Source organism: Clarias gariepinus, chromosome 1 (genome assembly GCF_024256425.1).
Source record: "Clarias gariepinus isolate MV-2021 ecotype Netherlands chromosome 1, CGAR_prim_01v2, whole genome shotgun sequence".
NCBI classification, from domain to species: domain Eukaryota; kingdom Metazoa; phylum Chordata; class Actinopteri; order Siluriformes; family Clariidae; genus Clarias; species Clarias gariepinus.
The window spans coordinates 1963507-1990389 of NC_071100.1; the positions used below are offsets into that span (position 1 = coordinate 1963507).

Sequence of the window (26883 nt, forward strand, 5' to 3'; positions counted from 1 at the left end):
TCTCCCATGGTCCAAAGACGTGCTAATTGCCATTTCCAAATTGCCTGTAGTGTGTGGATGAGTATGGGAGTTTGTGTGTGCTCTGGAATCGATTGGCGCCCTGTCCAGGGTGTGCCCTAAGTCTCCTGGGATAGACTCCAGGCCCTCCGCTATCCTGGAAAAAGAGGCAAGTGAGCATGTGAGTGTATTAATTAGTTAGGCAGAGAGTTCTGGCGTACATAAAGACAGGCAGACATGTATGTGGGTTTGAAATACACTGAATACGTTCAAGCTGATTAGCTTATTTTTAGCTTTAACCTTTTAACTCTTTCTACAAATTAATTTCCTGTCATCGATGGGTACTTATACTAGTGTTACTGTACATATACCACTACAGTAATTAGCTTGAGTCATCCAACTAACCATCATGCAGACCTTTGGAAAAGAAACAAATTCTGAAGCAGTAGAGTATAAGTCCGTGCATGCTGAAGTGTGTGTCATCTTTGTGCAGGTCATTGGCAGTGGGTCATCAGTCCTCATCGGTAGCATCTCAGCCTGTACTGTGCAGCTCGATCCCGGGTCTAGTGCCAAAGCAGCTGCGTTTCTGCAAGAATTTTGCCGAGGTGATGCCAAGCGTGGTGCACGGCCTCAGCATTGCTATCCGCGAGTGTCAACACCAGTTCCGTGGCCGGCGATGGAACTGCACTACTCTCAATGACACACTCGCCATCTTTGGGCCCGTCCTAGATAAAGGTAAAGGATGTGAATATCCACTAACTCTATCTAAATATGTTTTTATAGTTATGGATTGGGTTTAAAGTTAATCTACAAGCCTTAGAGTTAGGGTTAATAGCTTGACACCTAAATGACCCTTAACATAATTAAGCCCTTAAATTGGAGTCATTTGCCAAAAAAAGACATACATTGTGTGTGTGTGTGTGTGTGTGTGTGTGTGTGTGCGTCCACCAAGGAAGACTGTGTTTGTTTTTGTCTTGTGAAGGGAATTCCCTGCCCTCCCCCTGCAGCAATTTACTCATCTGCGCATTAACGTATATCCCACACTCTCTTTATGTAACTTAGATCTTACTTACATACACACACAAACACACACACACACACACACACACACACACACACACACACACAGTGGATAAGGATAATCTGCTGTTTATTTAAAAACAATTCATCCATCATGTTGATGTGGAAAGTTTCTTCTGTGGTAGTTAATCAGCAAGATTTAGCAAAATACACAAAGTCTGATTTAACCCTTTAACCCTCTACTTACTTTGAAATGAAGACTTTGTATTTTATATATACAGTTCAAATTTATTAATATGACCTATGATTACTATAAACATTTGTAACAGTAAGATTTATCAGTAGTTACTGTACTAACATAGTAGGTGCAAACATTTTATATATCGGTAATATATGTTAAATATAATAGACTAAATATTCTAATTTGTAAAACACAGTCAATGCATAACTTGCACATTAATTCCCCTAGTTACAGTTGTTTATAGTACAGTGTTCTTAGTATTTTATACGGATTACCTTTAGTTATAGCTATTTTGTACAATGATTACCTCACCTCAACTCTAGATATTTTATATATTATTTGCCTTAGCTCTAACCATATTATACATTAATTTCCTTACGTGTAGCTGTTTTATGCAATGTTCACCTTAAAAGTATAGCTATTTTATACTATGGTTACCTCTGCTATAGCTATTTACCACAGCTGTGATCATATTAGATAATGTTTACTACAATATTCAGTTCAGCCTTAGTAATTTCATGTATTTATGCAGCTATAATCATATTGTATATTATTGATCTCAAATGTAGACATATTAATTCAATTCAATTACATTTTATTTATACAGTATAGTGCTTTTAACAATTAAACAATAATTATTTCAATAACAAATTTCAAAATTTTATTCAGAATAGAATATAGATAACATATCAAATGTTGAAAGGGAGGCATTTTAAAATAAGATGCCAAATATTGGCTCATTTTGGATTTCATGAGAGCTACACATTCCAAGAACTTTTGGAATCAATAAGAGGCCAGAAAAGTTAAATGACCAATTTGCAACTTATTAGGTCAATTGGCAACATGATTGGGTATAAAAAGAGCATCTCAGAGTGGCAGTGAAAAAAATTGCAAAGAATTTGAAGTTATCATCATCTACAATGCATAATATGATCCAAAGATTTTGAGAATCTGGAACAATCTCTTATGTGTAAGGGTCAAGGCTGGAAGATCATACTGGATGCCCATGATCTTTGGGCCCATAGACGGCACTGCATAACATACAGGAATGCTACTGTAATGGAAATCACAACATGGGCTCAGGAATACTTCCAGAAAACATTGTCGGTGAACACAATTCATCGTGCCATTCGCCACTGCCGGCTTAAACTCTATAGGTCAAAAAAGAAGCCATATCTAAACATGATCCAGACGAGTATCTGGGTCAAGACTCATTTAAAATAGACTGTGGCAAAGTGGAAAACTGTTCGGTGGTTAGATGAATCAAAATTTGAAGTTCTTTTTGGAAAACTGGGACGCCATGTCATCCGGACTAAAGAGGACAAGGACAACCCAAGTTGCGCTCAGTTCAGAAGCCTGCATCTCTGATGGTATGGGGTTGCATGTGTGCGTGTGGCATGGGCAGCTTACACATCTGAAAAGGCACCATCAATGCTGAAAGATATATATCCAAGTTCTAGAACAACATATGCTCCCATCCAGACGTCATCTCTTTCAGGGAAGACCTTGCATTTTCCAACATGACAATCCCAGACCACATACTGCATCAATTACAACATCATGGCTGCGTAGGAGAAGGATCCAGGTACTGAAATGGCCAGTCTGCAGTCCAGATCTTTCACGCGTAGAAAACATATAGCGCATCATAAAGAGGAAGATGTGACAGAGTTTGATGCGGGCAGCTACAGAAAGCCAGTGCAGGGAGCAGAGGAGTGGGGTGGTGTGGTAGAACTTAGGAAGGTTAAAAACGAGACGTGCTGCTGCATTCTGGATCAGGTGCAGAGGACAAATCATGGGCAAAGGCAGGCCTGCCAGGAGTGTGTTGCACTAGTCCAGTCTTGAAATAACGAAAGATTGAACAAGGTAGCCTGTGAAGAAAGAAATGGGCGAATTCTTCTGATATTGTAAAGAAGAAATCTACAAGAGTGAGTAAGGTTAGCGATGTGTGGGGAAAATGACAGATGATTGTCCACGGTTACCCCAAGATTGCAGGCAGTAGCTGAAGGAGTGATTTAATTGTTGCCCAGGGATATCACAAGGTCTTGACCTGGGGATGAGTCCCAAGGGATGAAAAACAGTTCAACAGGTTTTACTCAAATTGAGCTTCAGCTGATGAGCAGCCATCCAGAATGAGATGTCTGCCAGACATGCTGAGATCCGGTTGGAAACCTGAGTGTCAGAGGGAGGAAAGAGAGAATATTATGCAATATGTACTTTAGCAGTAGTCATATTCTATGATATTTACCTCATCTGTAATCTAATTATGCAATATTTCCTTAGCTGCAGTCAGACTATACAATATTTTCTTTAGTTGTAATCTTATTATACAAAATTTATCTAAACTGTAGTCATGTACACTATGTTTACGTCTTCTGTAGTCATATTATACAATAGTAACCTCACCTGTAGTATTTTTATACCATATGTACCTCAGCTGTAGTCATGTTATAAGATATTTACCTCAGCTATAATCATATTATACAATATTTACCTCATGTATAGTCATATTATACAATCTTGACCTTAGGTATAGTGATATCATACAATATTTACCTCAGGTATATTCATATTATACAATACTTATCTCAGGTATAGTCATATTATATAATCTTGACCTTAGGTATAGTGATATCATACAATATTTACCTCAGGTATGGTCATATTATACAATATTTACCTCAGGTATAGTCATATTATACAATCTTGGCCTTAGGTATAGTCATATTATACAATCTTGGCCTTAGGTACAGTCATATTATACAATATTTACCTCAGGTATAGTCATATTATACAATCTTGGCCTTAGGTATAGTCATATTATACAATATTTACTTCAGGTATGGTCATATTATACAATATTTACCTCAGGTATAGTCATATTATACAATCTTGGCCTTAGGTATAGTCATATTATACAATCTTGGCCTTAGGTACAGTCATATTATACAATATTTACCTCAGGTATAGTCATATTATACAATCTTGGCCTTAAGTACAGTCGTATTATACAATATTTACCTCAGGTATAGTCATATTATACAATATTTACCTCAGGTATAGTCATATTATACAATCTTGGCCTTAGGTACAGTCGTATTATACAATATTTACCTCAGGTATAGTCATATTATACAATATTTACCTCAGGTATAGTCATATTATACAATCTTGGCCTTCGGTACAGTCATATTATACAATATTTACCACAGGTATAGTCATATTATACAATATTTACCTCAGGTATAGTCATATTATACAATCTTGACCTTAGGTATAGTGATATCATACAATATTTACCTCAGGTATGGTCATATTATACAATATTTACCTCAGGTATAGTCATATTATACAATCTTGGCCTTAGGTACAGTCATATTATACAATATTTACCTTAGGTATAGTCATATTATACAATCTTGGCCTTAGGTACAGTCATATTATACAATATTTACCCCAGGTATAGTCATATTATACAATCTTGGCCTTAGGTATAGTCATATTATACAATATTTACTTCAGGTATGGTCATATTATACAATATTTACCTCAGGTATAGTCATATTATACAATCTTGGCCTTAGGTACAGTCATATTATACAATCTTGGCCTTAGGTACAGTCATATTATACAATATTTACCTCAGGTATAGTCATATTATACAATCTTGGCCTTAAGTACAGTCGTATTATACAATATTTACCTCAGGTATAGTCATATTATACAATATTTACCTCAGGTATAGTCATATTATACAATCTTGGCCTTAGGTACAGTCGTATTATACAATATTTACCTCAGGTATAGTCATATTATACAATATTTACCTCAGGTATAGTCATATTATACAATCTTGGCCTTCGGTACAGTCATATTATACAATATTTACCACAGGTATAGTCATATTATACAATATTTACCTCAGGTATAGTCATATTATACAATCTTGACCTTAGGTATAGTGATATCATACAATATTTACCTCAGGTATGGTCATATTATACAATATTTACCTCAGGTATAGTCATATTATACAATCTTGGCCTTAGGTACAGTCATATTATACAATATTTACCTTAGGTATAGTCATATTATACAATCTTGGCCTTAGGTACAGTCATATTATACAATATTTACCCCAGGTATAGTCATATTATACAATATTTACCTCAGGTATAGTCATATTATACAATCTTGACCTTAGGTATAGTGATATCATACAATATTTACCTCAGGTATAGTCATATTATACAATATTTACCTCAGGTATAGTCATATTATACAATCTTGGCCTTAGGTACAGTCATATTATACAGTCTTGGCCTTAGGTACAGTCATATTATACAATATTTACCTCAGGTATAGTCATATTATACAATCTTGGCCTTAGGTACAGTCATATTATACAATATTTACCTCAGGTATAGTCATATTATACAATATTTACCTCAGGTATAGTCATATTATACAATCTTGACCTTAGGTATAGTGATATCATACAATATTTACCTCAGGTATAGTCATATTATACAATATTTACCTCAGGTATAGTCATATTATACAATCTTGGCCTTAGGTACAGTCATATTATACAATATTTACCTCAGGTATAGTCATGTTATACAATATTTACCTCAGGTATAGTCATATTATACAATCTTGACCTTAGGTATAGTAATATCATACAATATTTACCCCAGGTATGGTCATATTATACAATATTTACCTCAGGTATAGTCATATTATACAATATTTACCTCAGGTATAGTCATATTATATAATCTTGGCCTTAGGTATAATCATATTATACAATATTTACCTCAGGTATAGTCATATTATACAATCTTGGCATTAGGTACAGTCATATTATACAATCTTGGCCTTAGTTACAGTCATATCTCACAATATTTACCTCAGGTATAGTCATATTATACAATATTTACTTCAGGTATAGTCATATTATACAATCTTGGCCTTAGGTACAGTCATATTATACAATCTTGGCCTTAGGTACAGTCATATTATACAATATTTACCTCAGGTATAGTCATATTATACAATCTTGGCCTTAGGTATAGTCATATTATACAATATTTACCACAGGTATAGTTATATTACACAATATTTACCTCAAGTATAGTCATATTATACAATCTTGACCTTAGGTATAGTGATATTTTACAATATTTACATTTACATTTAATTACGCCCATTAATGGACGTCCATCTCCAAAGCGATTTACATTCTTTATCTCATTGTATATCTGAGCAGTTGAAACTGGGACCTTCCAAACCATAGTCCAATGCCTTAACCACTGAGCCCTGACTCTTCATCTATAGTCATATTATACAATGTTTACCTCCGCTGTAATCATATTAAAATCAAATGAAAATTAAAATTTTATTTGTTACATACACAGTCATACACAGTACGACATGCAGTGAAATGCTTATACGACTGCCAGTGACCTTAAGCGAAAATAAAAGCTTATACATAAGAAATAAATATGAATAAAGAGAAGAGAAATACGATGGAAAATAAATTTAACTAGTAAAATATACTGTCCAAATATGGACATATATAACATATTATATATTTTTATTAACATTTACCTCACATATAGTTAATTTATATATTTTTTAGAATGTTTTATCTCAATTGTTCCTAGTTTACACAGATTTTATCAGATATATATATATATATATATCAATCACTATTTACCTCTGCTATAAATATATAATAAAATATTTATAATTGCCATGAAATGTTTTGGACTCAAATTTCCACTAGAACAGTTGCTGACCTCAAATAACTGGCTAACTAAATTAATTTGCAAGTACACAGTTTTACTTTTGACCACATAGCACATAATTATTAAAGAAATGTATGATTGTATTATGCACACAGATGAGGATGGGTTCCTTTTAGAGTCTGACTTCTCAGTTTTTTTCTTGAAAAAACTGATTTAAAGTTCAGGGTTATACATTTTTTATATTTTAGGTTTATATCCTGAACGTAAATACCTATAATTCACTTCAGTTAAATTTTATTTGTATAGCACTTTTAACAGTTGTCATTGTCGCAAAGCAGCTTTACACAATCAACAGAAATTATGGAATCAAAATAAATAGATAAATAGTCCCTGATGAGCAAGCCATGGGCGACAGTGGCAAGGAAAAACTCCTTGAGATGGCAATGGAAAGTAACCTTGAGAGGAACCAGACTCATTTGGGTGATAATTGATAATTAGGGGAATTGATCTGCAGTCATACTGTGTGTTAGGCAGCTGGAAGTATCAACAGTTAATGTCTTTAAATTAATATGGAGAGCACTTCGTTACATTTACATTTACATTTGGGCATTTGGCAGACGCTCTTATCCAGAGCGACTTACATTTTTTTATCTCATTACACATCTGAGCAGTTGAGGGTTAAGGGCCTTGCTCAAGGGCCCAACAGTGGCCCTTGAGCCACTTATGTAAGAGGCTTATGTAAACTATAGGAAATTCCTGTCCTGAACTATCAAGTGACTGCAGTCACAAGTTCTCAAAGAACAACTGTTAGCATCAGCTGAGGCCAGGATCATCTTTGTGGTAAAGTGGAACCGTCCACAGTCACCACACACACATCCCTCACAGACCACAAGGGGCATCCATGCGACGAGATCTCCAACCAGAAGTGGGTCACCAGGACGAGTCAGACAGGTCCATAGGGCAGAGGGGGTCTGGATCACTGGCAGCTCAGGAGCGACATGTGTAGCTCGACAGAGAGACAGGTAGAGGAAAAGGGAGAGAGAGAGAGGAGACAAGAGAGAAGAGGAGAGTGGTGAGTAGAGGAGAAGGAGAGATAACAGTTAGGTATGGTCACAGTCACATAAAAGATAAGGTGAATGTATATAAATATAGTCCGGCAGGAATAATTATGACAGCTTAACTTAAAAGAACGGCCAGAAGAAACCACACACATGAGGGGGAACTGGGATGTAAAGCAACCAGTCACTTTACCGTCAACAAACCTGAGTGATCAATGGGGGGAATGACAGCATATAATACGCGGTAATGACAAGCGCTGGCATCTTTTAATTTAAGTAGGCGTGACTGATTGTAAGACACTAGCAGTTCACTGCAGCGTAAGCCCATTTAATGGTTTATACCTCAAAAGTAATATTTTAATATTTATGTGAAATTTCACAGGGAGCCAGTGCAGTGAGGATAGGATCGGGGTGATGTGCTCATATTTTCTGGTTATAGTCAGTTTCGCTGTTGCATTCTGGACTAACTGAAGCTTGTTTATACACCTAGTTAAACAAACATACAGTAAGGCATTACGATAGTCCAACCTAGAGGTGTTAAAAGCAAACTAATTTTTCTGCATTGGCATCGGCATAACAATGAAAACTAATACCATGCCTATGAATTATGCTGCCCAGAGGAAGCATGTAAAGAGAAAAAAGTAGTGGGCTTGATACTCCACCTGAGAAATTCCAGAACACCATTTAAATTTACAAACTGATAACAAGCTGCTTGGTGACAATGAGTGTTATTTCTACATTTCAAGAGGATGATAAGAGATACGAAACTGAAACTTTAAAAAGGGCCAGTGTGTGAGATTTTTGTGAATGGTCTCCATGAAATGTGATTAAAGTCACTATGAGGAAAAAAAATCCCACTCCTAGTTCATTTTCTTTTAAAACACTACACCCTACCCACTCAAAAACAAACCTAACAATAGAAACAAGCATTAGCTAAGTATGGGGAACAGTGAAGAGTTTAAGGAAAGCCTTATTATTAGCTGTGGAGGATTCTCCTCACAACCCTCAATCAAGGCTTCCTGCTTTAACCAGAAATTTATTCCAGATTCTCACAACAGTTCCACAAACACAGTTTATTAGATTATTATTTTATTTATTTAAGCAGATATTGTGTGGGCTCCACCCACACATATCCTTCCACACTTGGTGGAACTAACTAACACGCGACTGGTGCAGCTGGTGACAGACAGATAGCAAACAAAAGTGTAATTAACAGGGGTAAAAGAAGTTTTAAATTCTTACCAGTACTATGTAGTCAAAAGGTGAGGAGAATAAACCAACGAGATGGTGGTCAGTCCTAAGAAACTTACAAGATTTACTTTCTCACTGGCAAACCTGGGACCACTGTAAGGATTATGTTTTTTAACTGCTCCAGTGCCTTCAACACTATTAGACCGGCATTACTGGGGAGAAACTAAAGAAGATGGTCATTGATACTGCCTTGGTTTCCTGGTTAATGGACTGCTTGACCTGCCATCCCCAGTATGTCCGATTACAAATCTGTGTCCGAGACAGTGATCTGCAGCACTGGTGCTCCTCAGACATCTGTACTGTCTCCATTTATTTTCACCCTCTATACATCTGACTTTTAATCAATTCTTGCTTTCTGTTTCACCTAAATGAGGATGGGTTTCCCGTTGAGTCTGGTTCCCCTCAAGGTTTCTTCCTATTACCATCTCAGGGAGTTTTTGCCACTGTCGCCCTCGGCTTGCTTACCAGCGACTATCTGACCATTTTGATTCATACAGATACACATTCACATTCCATACAGACTTAAATAATTCTTTTGATTGTGTAAAGCTGCTTTGCGACAATGACAATTTGGTAAAAAGCGCTATACAAATAAAATTGAATTGAATTGAATTGGACTTTAGATATAACTCAGAGCCTTGCCATCTGCAGAAGTTCTCTGATGATTCTGTGGTTTTAATTAATTAATCCGGACTTTAGCTATGAAAATAATCCCGACATGTGCGTGCATGCTTGTATGATTCAGGGGGGGGGGGGATGTGTGTGTTTGTGTGCACATGTGCTCGTGTGTGTATGTGTAAAGACGAGAGGAGATGAGAAGGAAAGGGGATACTTTGTAGAACAACTTTCACAAGCAACAAATTAACACTCAACATGTTAACCTGTTATTTATCTTTAAAAAGAATCCAGATAGAGAGTGTTTCCGTTAGTGTGTAGGTATATGTGAAGGCTAGTTAAGGAGAAGGGAGGCAGTGGGTTTTGGCACATAGCTGCTCTCTCCTCAGTACTATGGGTATGGAAATACTTTTATCCATGGCGTGACCGACAGCTAAATTAATTAATGCCTCAAGATCACCTGTGACAACGAGTGATACAAATAGTTAAACATCCCAGTGCTGTTACAGTCTATTATCACCATCTATGGAACACCACTTGTCCAATCAGATTACTCTTTCAGAACTAACTATTGTATAAAAAAATAATTCAGATATTTTTTTTATTGATAAAGATGATGTATAAGAATAGAATTGTGTTTACCTGAGGTATTATCATTCCTTCACTAAATAGCACAATGATGATAGGACTCTCTTTTTTTAATAAAGGTGCAATAATGACAATGCACACAAATTCTGCCTTCATTTTAACCAGCCTATAATAAATTTTTTTTTTTTAATCCCGAAATGCAAAAAGAGTAGGTGCGTCCCGGGCGATTTGATGGACAGATCTTTAGTCCCGACCCCTGGCTGAGCTCGTTTCACTGTTCACACGGCCTTTAGATTGTTTTATTAAAGTGTTTCAATGGGAAATTCCCCCTGTCTGCATTTTTGCGCTGTTGCTATGACTTAACGCGGTGGTCGCTAATCACCGGGGCAAATTTCATCTAAAACACCACAGGCCTTTTGTCGCACTAACACACCGTGACAGTAGAAGCACGACGGGGGACCTCAGGGTGGATGGGTGGGTGAAGCAAAAAGGCTAAAATGCCATCTCATACTTTTGAGATGTCTCCTCATATGTATGCGTCCGAGTGTTAGAATAATGCACAAGGTAAGAACAATTCATTAACTGGATTGCACCAATTTTTTCACACACTTTTGCAGGGTTATGTTGTGTTCATAGTGGAATAAGAAAATTCAACAATCTGATGATTAGCATTAGGTTTTTCTTAAAGCTTTCTATGAAAGCCGTATTCTCATGCACATTAATAGAGTGTGCTATTTAATATAACGCTAGTTTATGGCATGCAGCTAATCTGTTTCTTTGTTTCTTAGGTAAAGTATGAAAGACTGAGAAGTAATTTTTTTATGTGTAGGAATGTATTTCCTAGCAGTTCATCTTCTCCCCTCTTTTTTTCATCCATCCATCCGTTGTCTCTGCCATTTCACTGCACTCAAGCCATAAGAAAACACACTAACATAGATTATACAGGCTGCCTGATCATAAAAAAGTAGGCGTTTTTATAGTGAAAGCGAATAGCGAAGGTTTCAGACACAACGACTCGCTAAGGTTTAATGTTTACTGCTAATGTCCGTCTGGAAACACTCTTTAAATGGCTTAGGCGGAGCATTGCGAGTGCTACAATACACAATAGTGTGAGTATTTATTTCAGAATCCATTTATAGAGACAGATTGGTAAAGTGGTGCCTCAGAGGTTATGGCTGTAGATACACAGCCAAAAACCCACTGATGTTTACTGCTAACAAACTGCTGCTGCAGAACCAGACACGCCCATGAGGAGGAGATAAAAAGGCTAATTTATGGAGAGCCTTCAATAATTTGGCCATAAGATGAAAAATTTTGACATTATTATTTGTTTTAAATGACCTGAAATTCTTAAGGGTTTTTCTGGAAACTTTTTGGTCAGTTTTCCAGAGTGAGACTCACATGCTAATTGATCAATTATCTAATTGACAAGCTACAGTGGTTTTATAGGTATCACTAAACCCTTCCGTCTGTTGGGGAAATAATCACATCATATTGGAATAAAAGCTATTAACAATAAAATAGTCTGAAAAGCAAAACAATCGAGGGCTGATTTTAAGTTTTCGGCAAAGTTGGTTGCAACATCATTTTCCGCACCTTTAATTTCTCTAACTAGTTCAAACCTGCTGTTGAGAGAGAATGGCTTAATTTATATTTCTACACACATACGCACGTTGCCATACAAGACTGCACAAGACTTTACTGGGCTCATCTGTGGCTCTAGCTGCTTGCTGGAAAAGTCTATGGCTGGTATCATGGGATTCTGTGTGCAATATTGGTATCTCTTGTGTTCTGTAACTGATGATGTATTTTTAGGTTTTTGCTCTTTTAATGAAAGTCAATGTTGCTTTGTGTATAACGATGCAGTGTTGAGTGAGGAACACACTGTGACCTATTGCGTATTTTAGCCATGAGTGATGAAGGAGCTGTTTAATTGAGACTGTGTAATTACAGGTCTGAGGTGTGAGTGTGTTTACCCAGCATTTAGGAGGATGTGCTTGATCCTCACTGACTCATCTCTTTGCCATGCTAACACTGCCATGTGCACAGTCTTGCAGGGTTACAAGCTAACTCTTTTTAATTTCAATGTGTAAGTGATCACCTCCTCGTAAAACAATCTTCTGAAATAATGCAGTGTTTTTAATGAATTATTGATAATATTGATCACACTGAATGATTTTGATGACAATCATTTTATACCAAGAACCAAATTACTGAAAACAGCTTTAAACAAAACTTCTTTTTTTTTCTAACTTTCCACTTTGATTGCTAATGTCTGCTATTTTTAGTCCTTATCTAACATTTAGTGGCATGGTGGTGAAGTGGTTAGCACCGTGGCCTCACACCTCCAGAATTCAGTGTTCAAGTACTACCTTGGGTCTTTGTGCATGGAGCGTGTATGTTCTCCTCATGCTTGGTGGGTTTCCTCCAACATTACAAAGACTTGCAAGTCTAATTAGTCTTATAAAATTGCCTGTTGTGTGTAAATAAGTGCGTGCATGTGTGCCCCGTGATGAACTGACACCAGGTTCACCAAGGTCTTGTGTGTGGGATAGCCTCCAGGCAAAGCATAAATGCTATAGAAAATGAACAAATGAATGACATTTATTACCAAATTGTTTATCATACTTCTAACCTGCAACAAAGTTTCTGCCTACTCTACTCTCCTTTATGCCTAATCTACTTTCTTTCAGTTTTATTCTTATTTGCAATGGTATGCTTGTCTAACTTTATTTTGTTTTACAGCCACGAGGGAAGCTGCATTCGTTCACGCCATTGCATCAGCAGGAATAGCATTTGCCGTGACCAGAGGGTGTGCTGATGGTTCGGCTTCGATCTGCGGTTGTGATATGATACATAAAGGTCCACCAGGGGAGGGGTGGAAGTGGGGCGGCTGCAGTGAAGATGTTCACTTCGGAAACATGGTCTCACGAGAATTTGCCGATGCACGCGAGAACCGACCTGATGCTCGATCTGCCATGAACCGCCACAACAACGAGGCTGGCAGGATAGTGAGTGTTTACAGCTAAAAGAAACTTTACTTATAACTACCACTTCACTGAAAATGCTTTACTACTGACTAATATTTTACCTAAGATATTTTATTAGTTGATTTTATTTTTTATGAAATTAAATTTTATTTGTATATTTTAATTTTCCTGATTTCCTACATTTTTACTTAATTTACATTACTACTGACTACCTTTTACTGAACACACCATACTATGGCCCGCCCTTCAATTAAACATACAAAACCATAAATACTGTATCATTTATTTAGATATTCTTTACTTAGATAACTGCTAACCTCACTGCCCTCTCTTGTCTCTCCACAGTCCATCACCGAGCACATGTACCTGAAATGTAAATGTCACGGATTGTCAGGAAGCTGCGAGGTGAAGACATGCTGGTTTTCACAACCAGATTTTCGCAAAATCGGTGATTACATGAAGGACAAATACGACAGCGCCTCTGAGATGTTGGTGGAGAAACACAGGGAGTCTCGGGGCTGGGTTGAAACCCTGCGGCCCAAATTTACCTTCTTTAAACCGCCTACAGAAACTGACCTTGTCTACTATGAAAGCTCTCCCAATTTCTGTGATCCAAACATGGAGACGGGTTCATTTGGGACGCGAGACCGCATGTGTAACTTAACATCGCATGGCATCGACGGTTGCGAGCTGCTCTGCTGCGGCCGAGGACACAACACGCGGACGGAGAGACGCAAAGAGAAATGCCACTGTGTCTTCCACTGGTGCTGCTACGTCAGCTGTCAGGAGTGTACGCGTGTCTACGACGTCCACACCTGCAAATAACTCGAACTAGAAATTTGGTTGCTTTTTGAAGTATTGCTTTAAACCAGAGTGTGTTTGACTTTGCTGAGTGACAAGGCCTTCTTCAGTTCTGAATGCTTAATATAAAATATCGATTCTAGCATCTTCATGCCTAGCTTGTAAGCACATAAATTTGTCACTGCAAATTCAGAACCTCTGGAAACCTTTGGATCACAAAAAATCCACCCAACCAACAAAAACCTTTGCGTTGAATCTTTCACCAACAACCTGTGTCATCGTTCCCTCATGCAAAAGATTAAAGGGAAAGGGTTAGACGGAGATTGTCGTAGAGCTTGCACTGAAAAAAGGGGGCGTTCCTTATTCCACATTACTGAACAGTCAGCTTCTTTCAGAGATGTTAAAAGACCTTACATGACAAAAGGGCCCACTTGAAAAGGGTCTCACGTTGCCTTCTCAAAGGGACTATCACACCATTGTGAGGACGTTTCACTCGTTTAACTCTCAGAGGGATGATTCTTCACCCGACTTCAGAGAATGAATGAGAAAGAGGGAAAACGTGGCCGTCTCGAGGTCTTACATCTCAGACTACAGCGATTCTGGTGGGAATAAAAAAGAGGCCTTGTAGTGGCACGTGGCACGTCCCCAGCGACACATTAGCTTTAGCGTCTTTGCTAACAAGCAGTCATTAGCGCTATATTGAATTCTTTTTAGCTTGTACGAAAGATGTTTTTTTTATATATTTCTAGAATGAGAATTAGTTACTAGCACTCAACTACTAGCACTCTGTTATGCTAGTTTCAGCATTAACATGATTTAAAAGAAATAGCTAAATATTTAACAGCTCCATCACATATTCCTTTGATAAATAACTGTGGTATGCACTAGCCTGGCTAGCAATATAAAGCTAGAATGATCCCTAACACCTGACTCGATTAGGAGACCTTAGCGTCATATTTAATTTTTTTCGTGCGACTATGAAATGTTTGAGTTTAGACAAAGAGGTTTCTAAAACAATAAGTCTTAGTGACAAATATATTTTTATATCTATTTTTGATAGAAAAGGCTTTTATTATGAGTGCATGAGAAAGAGAGTTTTTTAGTAGCACTATCTGCATAAGTATTTAATTTTGTAGCAGGTCTGGCAAATATTTCTTTTTAAAAAGTAATGTGTGTGTGTGTGTGTAAAGGGGGGGTTGTAAAAGGGGTGAGCTGGGAGCAGGAAGCAGGCTGAGTACACAGTTAACGAGTTAATAATTACGATATGTGTACAGAGTTGTGCCTGAGTGAAAGTTACATATTTCCAAATTTCTCTGAATTCACTCGTTTGCTTTATGAATCATAACTAGATTTCGTCTTTCAATGTCACCGCTCTGTGTCCTTGTTGAATGTTGCTCTGCTTAGAATCCTCCTATAACAGGAGGATAAAGAATTAGTTGAGATTGTTAGGTGTTAGCATCAGACGATTATCATTTCAGGTACGCGTTATATCCTTTTAGTCTTTTTTGTTTTTGTCTGAACAGTATTAGCGATATTATGTAAAAAGGGCTGCTCTTCAAAATAAATCAAACACTGGAACAAAAATATTACCATAAAATCATTGGAAAGTTTGGAGTCCGTACAGATGTTCTTGGAATGCGAACTCTTTGCTAACTAGCTCTGGGAGAGTTTTCTTCTCTTCATCCTTATTTTGCTGTAGTTAAAGTCAGTGTCTTTACACAAGGAAGGTTCTTGGTATTCAGAGTAGGGTTATGCACCTGCTTAAGAGGATTTTATGATTTCACCTGCATGGAGCTCACGTCTCAGGGCCTTCAGATCTTTTTTGAGTTAAAGCAACAACAACAAAAATTGGGATAGAAAATATCTTTTCGTGACTAGGTTAGAGCTGGAGACCGACGGTCAGCGACTGACATTTAGAGACCAACAGGTAGTTAGTCAGAAAGTTAGAAAGAAGTTTTAAATTCAAATGGTAGCCAAAAGATGAGGAGAACAAACCATGGACGTGATGGACAGTCCTGAGAAATTTTTGAAATTTACTTTATATTTCCACTTATTCGGCTTTAGAATATTATCTCCGTCAACTTATGTGTTCTGGGGTTGAATCCCAAATAGCAATAAATGAGATGCTAGTGCACTATGTAGGGTGTACAATCCCACGGGCAAGACTTTCATCCCTAAATGAAAGTAATGCCCTTGATCAAGGGTTAGAGAAGGATTTGGGATTCAGCCTCATGTTAGATTGCACAGTGCTTCTGTGACTGGGTGTGAATGTGGGTTTTGTCAGACAGCTGCTCTCTCCTCAGTACTGCGGACCGTACAGACCTACTCTCACCCACGCTGAGACACACAGTTAGTGTCATTAACCACTGGACAACACCTGCGACATGCCCACTCATACAGATAGTTACACATCACAGTGCTGTTACTGTCTGTTATCAGCACTCACAGAATGTCTCTTATCTGATCAGGTTACTCAGTCACAACTAACTGTTGTGTAATATGTTATAAATACATTCCAGGTAAACCACTGCGTGAAATAGTTTGAGTTTGTGAATAAAGTACTGACTCTTATCCCACATTTTATTTTTTCGAAAACTTTTTTAGAAAAACTCCGCCCCCAGACACACAACTCTAATATAACCCCTGAATAGTGTTAAGTTTCAGCTCTGAATACTGATGTGTTAGATCTACAGCACGCTCAGCTCAACTCTGAATATTTAAATGGTGAGAACCACGGAGAAGCAGTAGCACAACTGCACAAAGTTAGCTTTGGATGTTGCTAGCAGGGTTTTACACTGTATTATATTTAAACATAGTGTTTAGATATAGGTGCGTGTGCGTGTATGTGTGTGTGTGTGAAATCTCTTCTTTCTGTGAAAGACTATGTCGACATAGTTATAAACTAAAATGTGAATTTTTCTTCTGCTAATTTAGATTTCATCCAAATGGACAACTTGCTTCATTTTCTAAAATAAAAAAACAAAACAAATAAATGAATAAATTGAGTGTGTTTTAAATAAACTCTTCAATATGTTCTATTTCTGATTTAATAATAACAATAATAATAATAATAAAGCATGATTCTTAGCAAGTAATTAAATAACATTTGCAAATTATTTAAATTGATAAACTTGAGAAAACACACGTTTTCAAATTCTATAGATGATTATATAGCGATTCTTTTTTTTTTTTTCATTCTATAAACTTAAACTAATGTGGTTTTCGTCACAATGAATTTCCATTTCCTCTGGATGTTCTTGGTTGTAAATTCCTGAGGTTCGTAGAAACCGTTCCTGTCTTCATGGAGTTTATGGATTTGGGTCAGAGAATTTTTTTTACGATTATTTATTACAGCGTAAATGTGTAAATTAGGAAGTGTGTGAGAGAGAATGCAAGTGTGTGTGGGGTAGCAGAGTGGTGCGTGGTATTTACCTCGGTGTCTGCTGCTGACTCACCTTTTTCTTCTTCTTCTTCTTCACTCTGCTGTCGTTTTTTCCCTTTGGCGTGTCGTGTCCTGCTGTCTGTTATAACTGTGATTGCTGTTTTAACCCAATAACTCAATAAATTTACACTGAAAACCATAAAAGCTCAGTGTCTCTGGTTCATTGGTTTCATTGTGGAAATGAAAAGGTTTTAAGGAAACGGTAATAATTTTAACCATTTCACAATATTTATTCTGTAAATTACTTTTAACAGGAACAAATAACATTTTTATCATTTTGCTTTAAATCAAACTTTCTAACTTATAGAAGTGCTATTAAAAAAGAGAAACAACAAACAACAAAGAAAACAAAAAAAGGAAAGAAAATACATTTTTCAGTATATTTTTTATTTCAGTAAGTTTTTAATTATTTTTTATGTTTGAGTTGTTTGAAACTCTGAACAAGTGACGTTTTAAAATGACTATGTGTATACACACCATTTAATGAATATTTATTTAACTCTTTTTAAAGCTTAAATGACAATTTCAATAAAAATAGATGTAAGTAATGTAGATGTTTTTGAGCAAAAGCTGAAATTATTTACTTTTAAACATAATGTAATGTACAGTATATACAGTACTTTAAATTTATTTAACTGGAAATAAATTTGGTTTACTGTTTTAAAAATAATCAGAGCCTCACATTTGCAAAACCTCACAAATGAACAGTGAAGTTTAAGAGCTGCGGTAGTCTCTCTAACCCCCTTTCTTACATTTTTGCTCAAATGAAGTTGATGAAAATCCAATCCACACATTTTTTATTAGTTCCTCGCTAGCTCGTGAATTTGTGCAATTATTTAAATTTCGTGTTTGGAAAAAAATCCATAAGTAAGTAAACTGATTGGTGAACAAAAGGTAAATTTGATTTAACCAAATGTTTTGGAACTATTTATCAAATAAAGGTCATTTAGTGTAAAAAACAGTAGGCCAGTTCAATGTTAATGTAGGGTGTGTGTGTCTGTGAGCAGTGTGTGTTTCTAATGGATATCTATGATCAGAGTTAAATGAAATATCGCTGTTATATAGTCAGAGTTATCAGAGATAAGGCTAGCGGCTGAGGTTACAGCGGCGGCGGCGGTGAGGTGGACCAGGAGACGACGTGAAGCAGCTCGCAGGGCTTCTCTCCGCATTCTGCTCAAGTGTAACGACCTGCGAAGATTCAAGAAGAAACTGCGCTGGAGCTTGTACGACTAGAACGGATTATGAAATTATTTCAAACACTTGACTGCACATAGCTGCCCCGGAGCAACGGAAAAACTTTCCCAACATGCCCCACCTTCAGGCAAAGCTTTGGCTCCGAGTCAACCCTCAGTGTAAGAGTCACGGCAAGAGCCTTCAAATATACAGAGAGAGAGAAAAATGGATAGACAGACAGATAGAAAACGGTGGATAGACAGATAAAGAAAACTGAGAGAAAGAATGAGACCGGCAGAGTTACATTTAGGCATTTGGCAGACGCTCCTATCCAGAGCGACTTACATTTTTATCTCATTATACATCTGAGGAGTTGAGGGTTAAGAGCTTTAATAAAATGGTGTAACCCTCTTTACACTTAAAATTTACGTTAAGTGTATCTTGATTATTTAAAACCATCAGGATCTGACGGCGGAAGGACAGGATATGTCTGACGGTGGAGCTCTTACACCCGAGCAGGATAACACTCTCGGGGCTGATGAACTTCCCTAATCGGGCAAGCTCCCACATAATCACCTCGTCCTTAATAAACGGGTCACGTTGGAAATAACCACCCGCGTCGTAAGGACAGACAGAGGGGTGACTTGAACCGTAGATCCTCTCATGTAGATTCTTTATAAGAGTGCGTACAAGGTTTGTCTTTGTGAGAAATACCACCACAGCTTTGTTCCTCCGGTAAGCTGAGTAGATGTTCTCACACCCCACCTGCTCTCTCACCGCCAGTACCATGTCTTCCATCTGCACTCCATCCCCCGGCACACACCTAATGCCAAAGTCTCCATACCGGCCTGAGAGGCTATGGTGCCCCGCCCACTCTCTCTCACTATAAACTTTTAACTTTGCTTATAAATATCATACACTAATAGAAAGAAAAATGGTGAGAAAAAGTCCTTCAAAATTTGACAGAGACAGACAGAAAGAGAGAAGAATACACAAAGACAGACGGAGAGAAAAAAGATGGATAGACTGATAGAAAGGGAGACAGAGACAGTTAGATAGACGGACAGAGAGACAGACAGATGTATAGACAAACAGGGAGAGAGGGACACAGACAGACAGATGTGTAGGTTTGTCTTGTGTAGACCTGCTGTCCCATGCTGTTCTTGTCCAGGTAGAATCAGGAATGTGGTATGATTGTGTTTGATGTTTCATGTTGTATGAAAAGGACCTATCCCAGACCCAGACTCCTGGAACGAGCAGATCCTCAGTCAGAGTTATCCATTCAGGCATTTGGCAGACTTCTTCTAAAATATCACAAGTCAAACATTAGATTGTGGGTGTCGTGTGTGTGTGTGTGTGTGTGTGTGTGTGTGTGTGTGTGTGTGTGTGTGTGAGAGAGAGAGAGAGAGAGAGAGAGCAGATGCATGCAGGCCTGTAAGAGCATCCTGGTGTTTCTGCAGAAGTTTGTGGACCACAGCACAGCACACAAGCCGAGCTCCACCATGCAGTCTCCAGGTCCAAGAGCGTCCATCAGTGAGACAGTGAGACAGTGAATTGACTCACCTGCAGGAAGTGAATCAGACATGCTGTGATGTAAAGACAGCGTTGGTGTAAATGCTAATTGCAGCAGACTGGTGGCTTTCTGAAAAGGATCAGGGTAAGTATGATGGGATGGCAGGGTTGCCGCGGTGATCATTACAGGACGGCACGGCACGGCGATGATCCGTGGCTTAAGCCGTTCTCACACTCGGTCCCCGGGTCGGTCTGTCAGTCTCTGTGGAGCCTGGAGCTGATTGTGGTGTCAGATCCACATGAAACCTCTCCCCTGCTGGTACAGCGTCTCTGACCAACAAGCGCCTGGGATTAACACACACACACACACACACACACACACACACACACACACACACACACACACACAGGCCACAATGCTGTCATTCTCACTGCAGTTTCTTTCTTTCTGTCTTTTTTGCAGGAAAGTAAAAGGTCCCCTGTAGTAATAATAATAATAATAATCATCAGCGCAGGAGTGAAGATCAGCAGCAAGCACAATCACCTCACCAGCTCCTCCAGCTTCTCCTAGGAGACCAGGCAGCTGGGGAAGAAAAGCTCTCCGGTATCCTAATAACTAATTTTTCACTCCACGACATGAACCCAAATGACACACACACGCACACACGGACAAAGAGGTGGAAATGGAAAAATATTTCCATACAAGACTTTGGAACACGGCCACCTCCTTTTCTGTAGTGAACAAGAACATTCATGAAGAACATCATCATCATCATCTTCTTCTTCTTTTTCTTTTTCTTCATTTTCATCTTCGTTATTACATCATCATGATCATAAGCATTTAGATCTTCATTGTCATCACCTTCTACTTCCTTGTTCATCTATATCACCACCATCATCATCATCATCATCATAATGGTCATCATCTTAATCATTAACCATACTTATACAGTACATACAAATGAACTGAATCATCTTCTTATTCATCCTCATCATTGATCTCAATCTTCTTCATCAACATGATCATCGTCTTTACCTTCATCATTATCACCTTTTTCTTCTTCTTACTTTTTCATCTTAATCATTAACCATACTTATACAGTACATACAAATGAACTGAATCATCTTCTTATTCATCCTCATCATTGATCTCAATCTTCTTCATTAACATGATCATCGTCTTTACCTTCATCATCATCACCCTCTTCTTCTTCTTACTTTTTCATCTTCATTACCATCATAATCGTCATCATCATTATGGTCATCATCTTAATCATCGACTATCAAACAAATAACTACACATCACTGTACAACAATCTCAATTTTCTTATTCATCATAATCTTCCTCATCATCATCACATCTTTGCAATGATCATCATCATCTTCATCTTTTTCTTATTATTTCATCTTCTTCTTCTTCAACATAATCATCATCTTCATTATCACATCTTCATAATGATCATCACTATTATCTTCATCATGGTCACCATCATCAACCTTAATCTCCATTATCATCATCATCATCTTCTTCGTCATTATCTTCATCGCCATCGCCAACATCACCATTAGCAGCATGATTTTTTTATTATTTCTTCATCATCTTCTTTGTTTAATCTTCATGATCAGATTATCACCATCTTCTTCTTCCTTATCGTCTTCTTTTATCATCATCGTAATCACCATCATTATCGTAATCTTCATCTGCATCATTTTAAGTCATTGTCACAATCATCATCTTCGTCATCTTTACAATCTTAAGAGAGTGAATGAAAAAAAATTGGATGAAACATGTGAAAGAAATGGTCCTGGCAGAACAGAGGGGAAAGGGGAGACTTCAGCAATGTCAAGGGAAAGAGGAAGGAATGGGGAAAGATTCCTTTATCACTCCTCCACTCAACAAAACGGTGTGGAGGAAGACGGGAAGAAGGAGAAGCGAGACGGATGTCAGAAAGTGCAATAGAAAAAAGGCAGAGAAAGAAAGAGCAGAAAGAGGAGTGGTGACAGAAGGTATTAAAGAATGGTGTGATAAACGAGTGTGTAAGTATGCAACCTTTTTTTTTCCAAAGCCAGCGCTCAGAGAAGGCCCACATGACCCTCCAGTAATAGACAATAGTGAGCACAGGGTCATTAAACTGGAGTTTAGAAGTGAGCGCCCTCTAGTGTTCACCACCAGGAAGGGTGAGAGAGAGAGAGAGAGATTTAAGAGGTTTAATAAAATAGCGTGAGCTCATTATCACAAGTCAGTCACAGGAAGTAGTAGTGCAGTGGTGCAGTTATTATGGGATGGCACAGTCGCCGTGGTGACTGTTTCGGGGCAGACAGCATCATGTTAATCTGCAGCTTAAGCTTGGTTTAATTGGACTGTGTGTGTGTGTGTGTGCGTGTGTGTGTGTGTGTGTGTGTATGTGTGTGTACGCCTCTCTCCCGCCCTTGTGCCCTATTGGGGTATCAGTGCTGGTTAATTACCCCCTGCTGAGGCATTTTCCCTTTTCTTTCCCATTCCTCTCCCTCACACGCTGCATTCCTCACGCTGAGCTGCAAATTACTGAGTCCAGCTTTTTCTGCAGGAATAATCACATTTTACTGCTGGTTTTATTGGAACACACACACACACACACACACACACACACACATATATAGCGGAAGAGACAGAAGAGAGGGCGCTCTGCAGGACTGGCACTCACGCCGGGTGAACTAGAGATAAATGGGTTTAAATTAGGATTAAACTGAGAGGATTAAAGGAGAATTAGAGAGAACGTCTCCCGGATCTCCTGCTGGATTCGGACAATTCTGTCCACACATCACACAACGTGTGCGTCCTCACCACCAGCGCCTCTACACGACGCGTGAGAACGTTTCAGCCGAAAAACCTCTAGCATCTCAACTTCAAGACAACATCCTGTTATGCCATAACTATCACCATGGCAACGTCATCCCTTAATAATTGATGTGTTAATATATTTGCCTATGACTTACTCTTCATTATTGTCATCATATGTAAAAAAAAAAAAATAGAGAAAGAAATTACAAGGTACAGATTACAAAGACTTCATCAGTGTGTTGCAGTCATGTTACACTGAAATGCCATTACGTTTTTTTTATTGCTTTATTCAACAATTCTTTTAATTTCGACTGGATGCAGTGTTATCGAATTCCTCCACAGCAACTCATGGCTTAGTTAGCGCAAACACCACCAAGGCTGGCACAACCAGTTACTAGGTTTAGGGGGCAATTACTTTTTCACATAGGTAGGTTTGGACAGCTTTTTCCCCCTTAATGAATTAAATTAAATTAAATTATCTTTGTCTGTAATAATAAAATTTGTTTGATGATCTGAATCATGTCGCCACGGTAGTGTAGTGGTTAGTACTGTCGCCTTGCACCTCCAGGGTCTGGGTTCAATTCCCGGCCAGGCTCGATTCCCGTCTCCATCACTGTGTATAGAGACACACACGGCATTGTGGGTTATTTTTTCTGATTTTGGCATACTGTTGAAGGTGAGAGGAGTCGTGAGAACACCACCTGCCCCTCACAACACCACAGAGCCATACGCATGAATATGCCTTATTGTGTGTATAACACTACACAACACACACACACACACACCAAGGCCAGCTTGAAGCCCATGTGAGGTAAAACACAGACCCAGTGTGTAGACCACAGTCACAGACATGGTTTTAGAAATAAAGAGGATTAAACATACACTTGTGTTATGCTATGTAGCTAGCATGACGTGCTTAGCATCGTCCTACACGTCACTCTGTAATGAAATGTTATTGAATTGTACTTGAAAATTAAATTTTTATGTTTTTATTATTTTGAGATTAGTTTTCCAGTCTTGTGTGTGTGTGTGTGTGTGTGTGTGTGTAAGCACTTGTTGCACTTAGCGTTAATAGCTCACATGATAGTCACATGACCCGTACCTGTGCTAGAAAGTCACTAATGTAGCTTCCCTGTGATGTTGTTTTATACCTCAGTATATTTGCAGTAAATTTTTCAGCATTTCAACCAAACCATGTTCATCTCTTAATGTAAAAAGGGGTGGGTCTGTCACTAGGGGGCGCTATTCTTCTGTCTAAAGGCAACTGAACACCACACAGGCGACTTCAGTGTTTTTTATTTTCCTCCCAGATACTGATCCTCAGAAAAGCTTTCTGTTAGATACGATCAGGGAAAGCTGTGAGTTTGTCAGAGAAAAAAAACAAACACACGTTATCAACAATTATACATAAAATAAGTTTTATTATTAAACTACTATTAAATAGTCAGTGCATTGAAATAAAGCAGAACTCAACAGCTTAAAGTATAAACCTCTCATGCTTTAGGAAAAACGTATAAAATTCCTCGACAAAAAAAAAAACTTTCTCAATATAAATTAATGTAAAATAGCATCTTGACGTCTGCTGTTTTAATAACAAACTTACAGTAAAGGTAAAAACAATTCAGCAATTAGGCATGATATAGTAATCACAGCATTTACAGGTAATCAAAGCTCTACTGATATTCAGTATAACAGCACAACTGAAAGTGTAATATAACTTTTATACAGCAGTTAACAGTCATAAACAACAAACTAGTGACATTTCAGAAACTATGGAGTGGTTTCATGGACAGGACCTGAATCAAGCCAGGAGAAGTGATCACATAATCCAGACCAGCTGCAGACTAGAAGTTAAATCTGGCCTTTCTAAAACACAGATCAGCTGCTGATTACTACAACGTGGACTACTATGAGTCCTGAACTAAATTTAAAAAGGTTAAAACCACCTGTGCTGACTGGTCTAGTGAGACCGAGGTTGCCTACACAACATAGAATAGACTGAGAAAGAACTAAAACTGTAGGGAACTGGAGATGCGAGTCCAAGGGAAACGATCACAGCAGAAAGGAGAGTGAGATTAAAAAACATTGCTGAAGCCGAAACAGAGAAGACTGGTGGAGGAGCTGCAAGTGAACAACACGGACCAGTTGGGTGAGTTAGAGACAGGAACACTGGAGAGCCAGCAGGCCTTTGGAGAATCTTCCAGATCCAGTTGACCATCTAGTCAGTTCAGTTGATTGAACACAGTGTGAGTGCATTTAACTTTGCTGTTGTTACTGTGTCAGCAGATATAAAACATCATCTCCCTTTATTATCTCACCACACATGTGAACTGTTCTTCTTTCAAGGAGAAAGTAGTATGGAGAGAACTGAAGAGTTGAAAAGCAGGTTACTGTAGACATCCTCAGACTTGACAGCAGCAGTGTCTACCAGTACTGTTCACCAGAACAAAAGACTTGCCATCTATAAGATATGTTTTATTAAATCATACTAGATGTTCTGCCCGTTTCTGTAACACACCGGACCACCTGGTGAAATTTATATTACATTAGGACAGACATCCTCATCGAGAGCGAGATTTTTATCTCATTATGCATCTGAGCAGTTGAGGGTCAAAGGCCTTGCTTAAAAGACCAACAGTGGTTGTGGGGTTTGAATTTGAGACACTCTGATCGGTAGTCCAACATCTTACCCACTGTGCTACCCCTGCCCCTTATGTACGTGTTACATGTGAAACTGTATCAGTTCAGAGAGTAAAGATGAAAGGGTAAATGATCTCCAAAATATCTACTTAAAGTGGACCACATAAGTCCAGAGTGTCTCTGTGAAAGGTGCCACATGCCAAAACCCTTACCATTAGGTGCACCTGGAGACAAACTGGTAGACAAGACAAGCCCGGGTTCCAAAAGTAAAATAAACACCACAGCAGCAGTTACTTTGTACATCTGGAAGCGATCTCCAAAACCAATGTCATCAAAATGCTGCAGTGGGACACTTCTGTCAGCAAGAACTCGTTGAGCCAGTGGCATTCGATGATCTGTCTTCATTAATATAAGGAAGGTAATCCATGCGTCTGCTTTAGCACACAACATTCATCTGGAGTTAAAATCACCTCCTGGGAGGTTTAATTTATGCCTCAGTTTAGTCCTGAAGTAGCGCTAATGAGTAGGAAATCAATTAAGTAAATTCAGAACTAGATTTCTAGTCTAGAACTATTTCAGACCATCACTGGGAAAACCAGTTTCTGTTAATCCAGTTTTTAAGGCTGTTTAAGCCTAGGATTTGATTTACAGGACAAGTCAAATGTTTGGACACACCTTCTGATTCAGTGTTTCTGTTTCATGGTTTATTTTACAATACTGGATTTTCTTTCAAAACTGTGAAATAACAAACATGGCATTTGGTAATTAAGTTACAAACAATGGTCATTTGTTATATGAAGACACTGAAGTTTTAGTGTGTCAAGTGTGTTTGTAAAACCCATCAAGCTCCATGATGAAACTGTTTCTCATGAAGACCTTCCCAGGAAAACAAGACCAAAACTGAGCTCTGCTGCAGAGAAGTTCATTTAGAATCACCAGCCTCAGAAATCACCAATTAACAACCAGCACCTCAGATTAGAGCCG

At 38.1% G+C, this 26883-nt stretch overlaps 1 protein-coding gene across 1 annotated transcript; it reads left to right on the plus strand.

Moving 5' to 3' along the window:
• Nucleotides 1–497: 497 nt before the first annotated feature.
• Nucleotides 498–14642, plus strand: wnt3a (wingless-type MMTV integration site family, member 3A). The gene is made up of 3 exons (XM_053497538.1): nt 498–732; nt 13266–13531; nt 13856–14642. Exons 1-3 carry the CDS (start codon nt 606–608, stop codon nt 14333–14335), a joined length of 873 nt encoding a protein of 290 aa, XP_053353513.1. The 5' UTR covers nt 498–605; the 3' UTR covers nt 14336–14642.
• Nucleotides 14643–26883: the final 12241 nt, after the last annotated feature.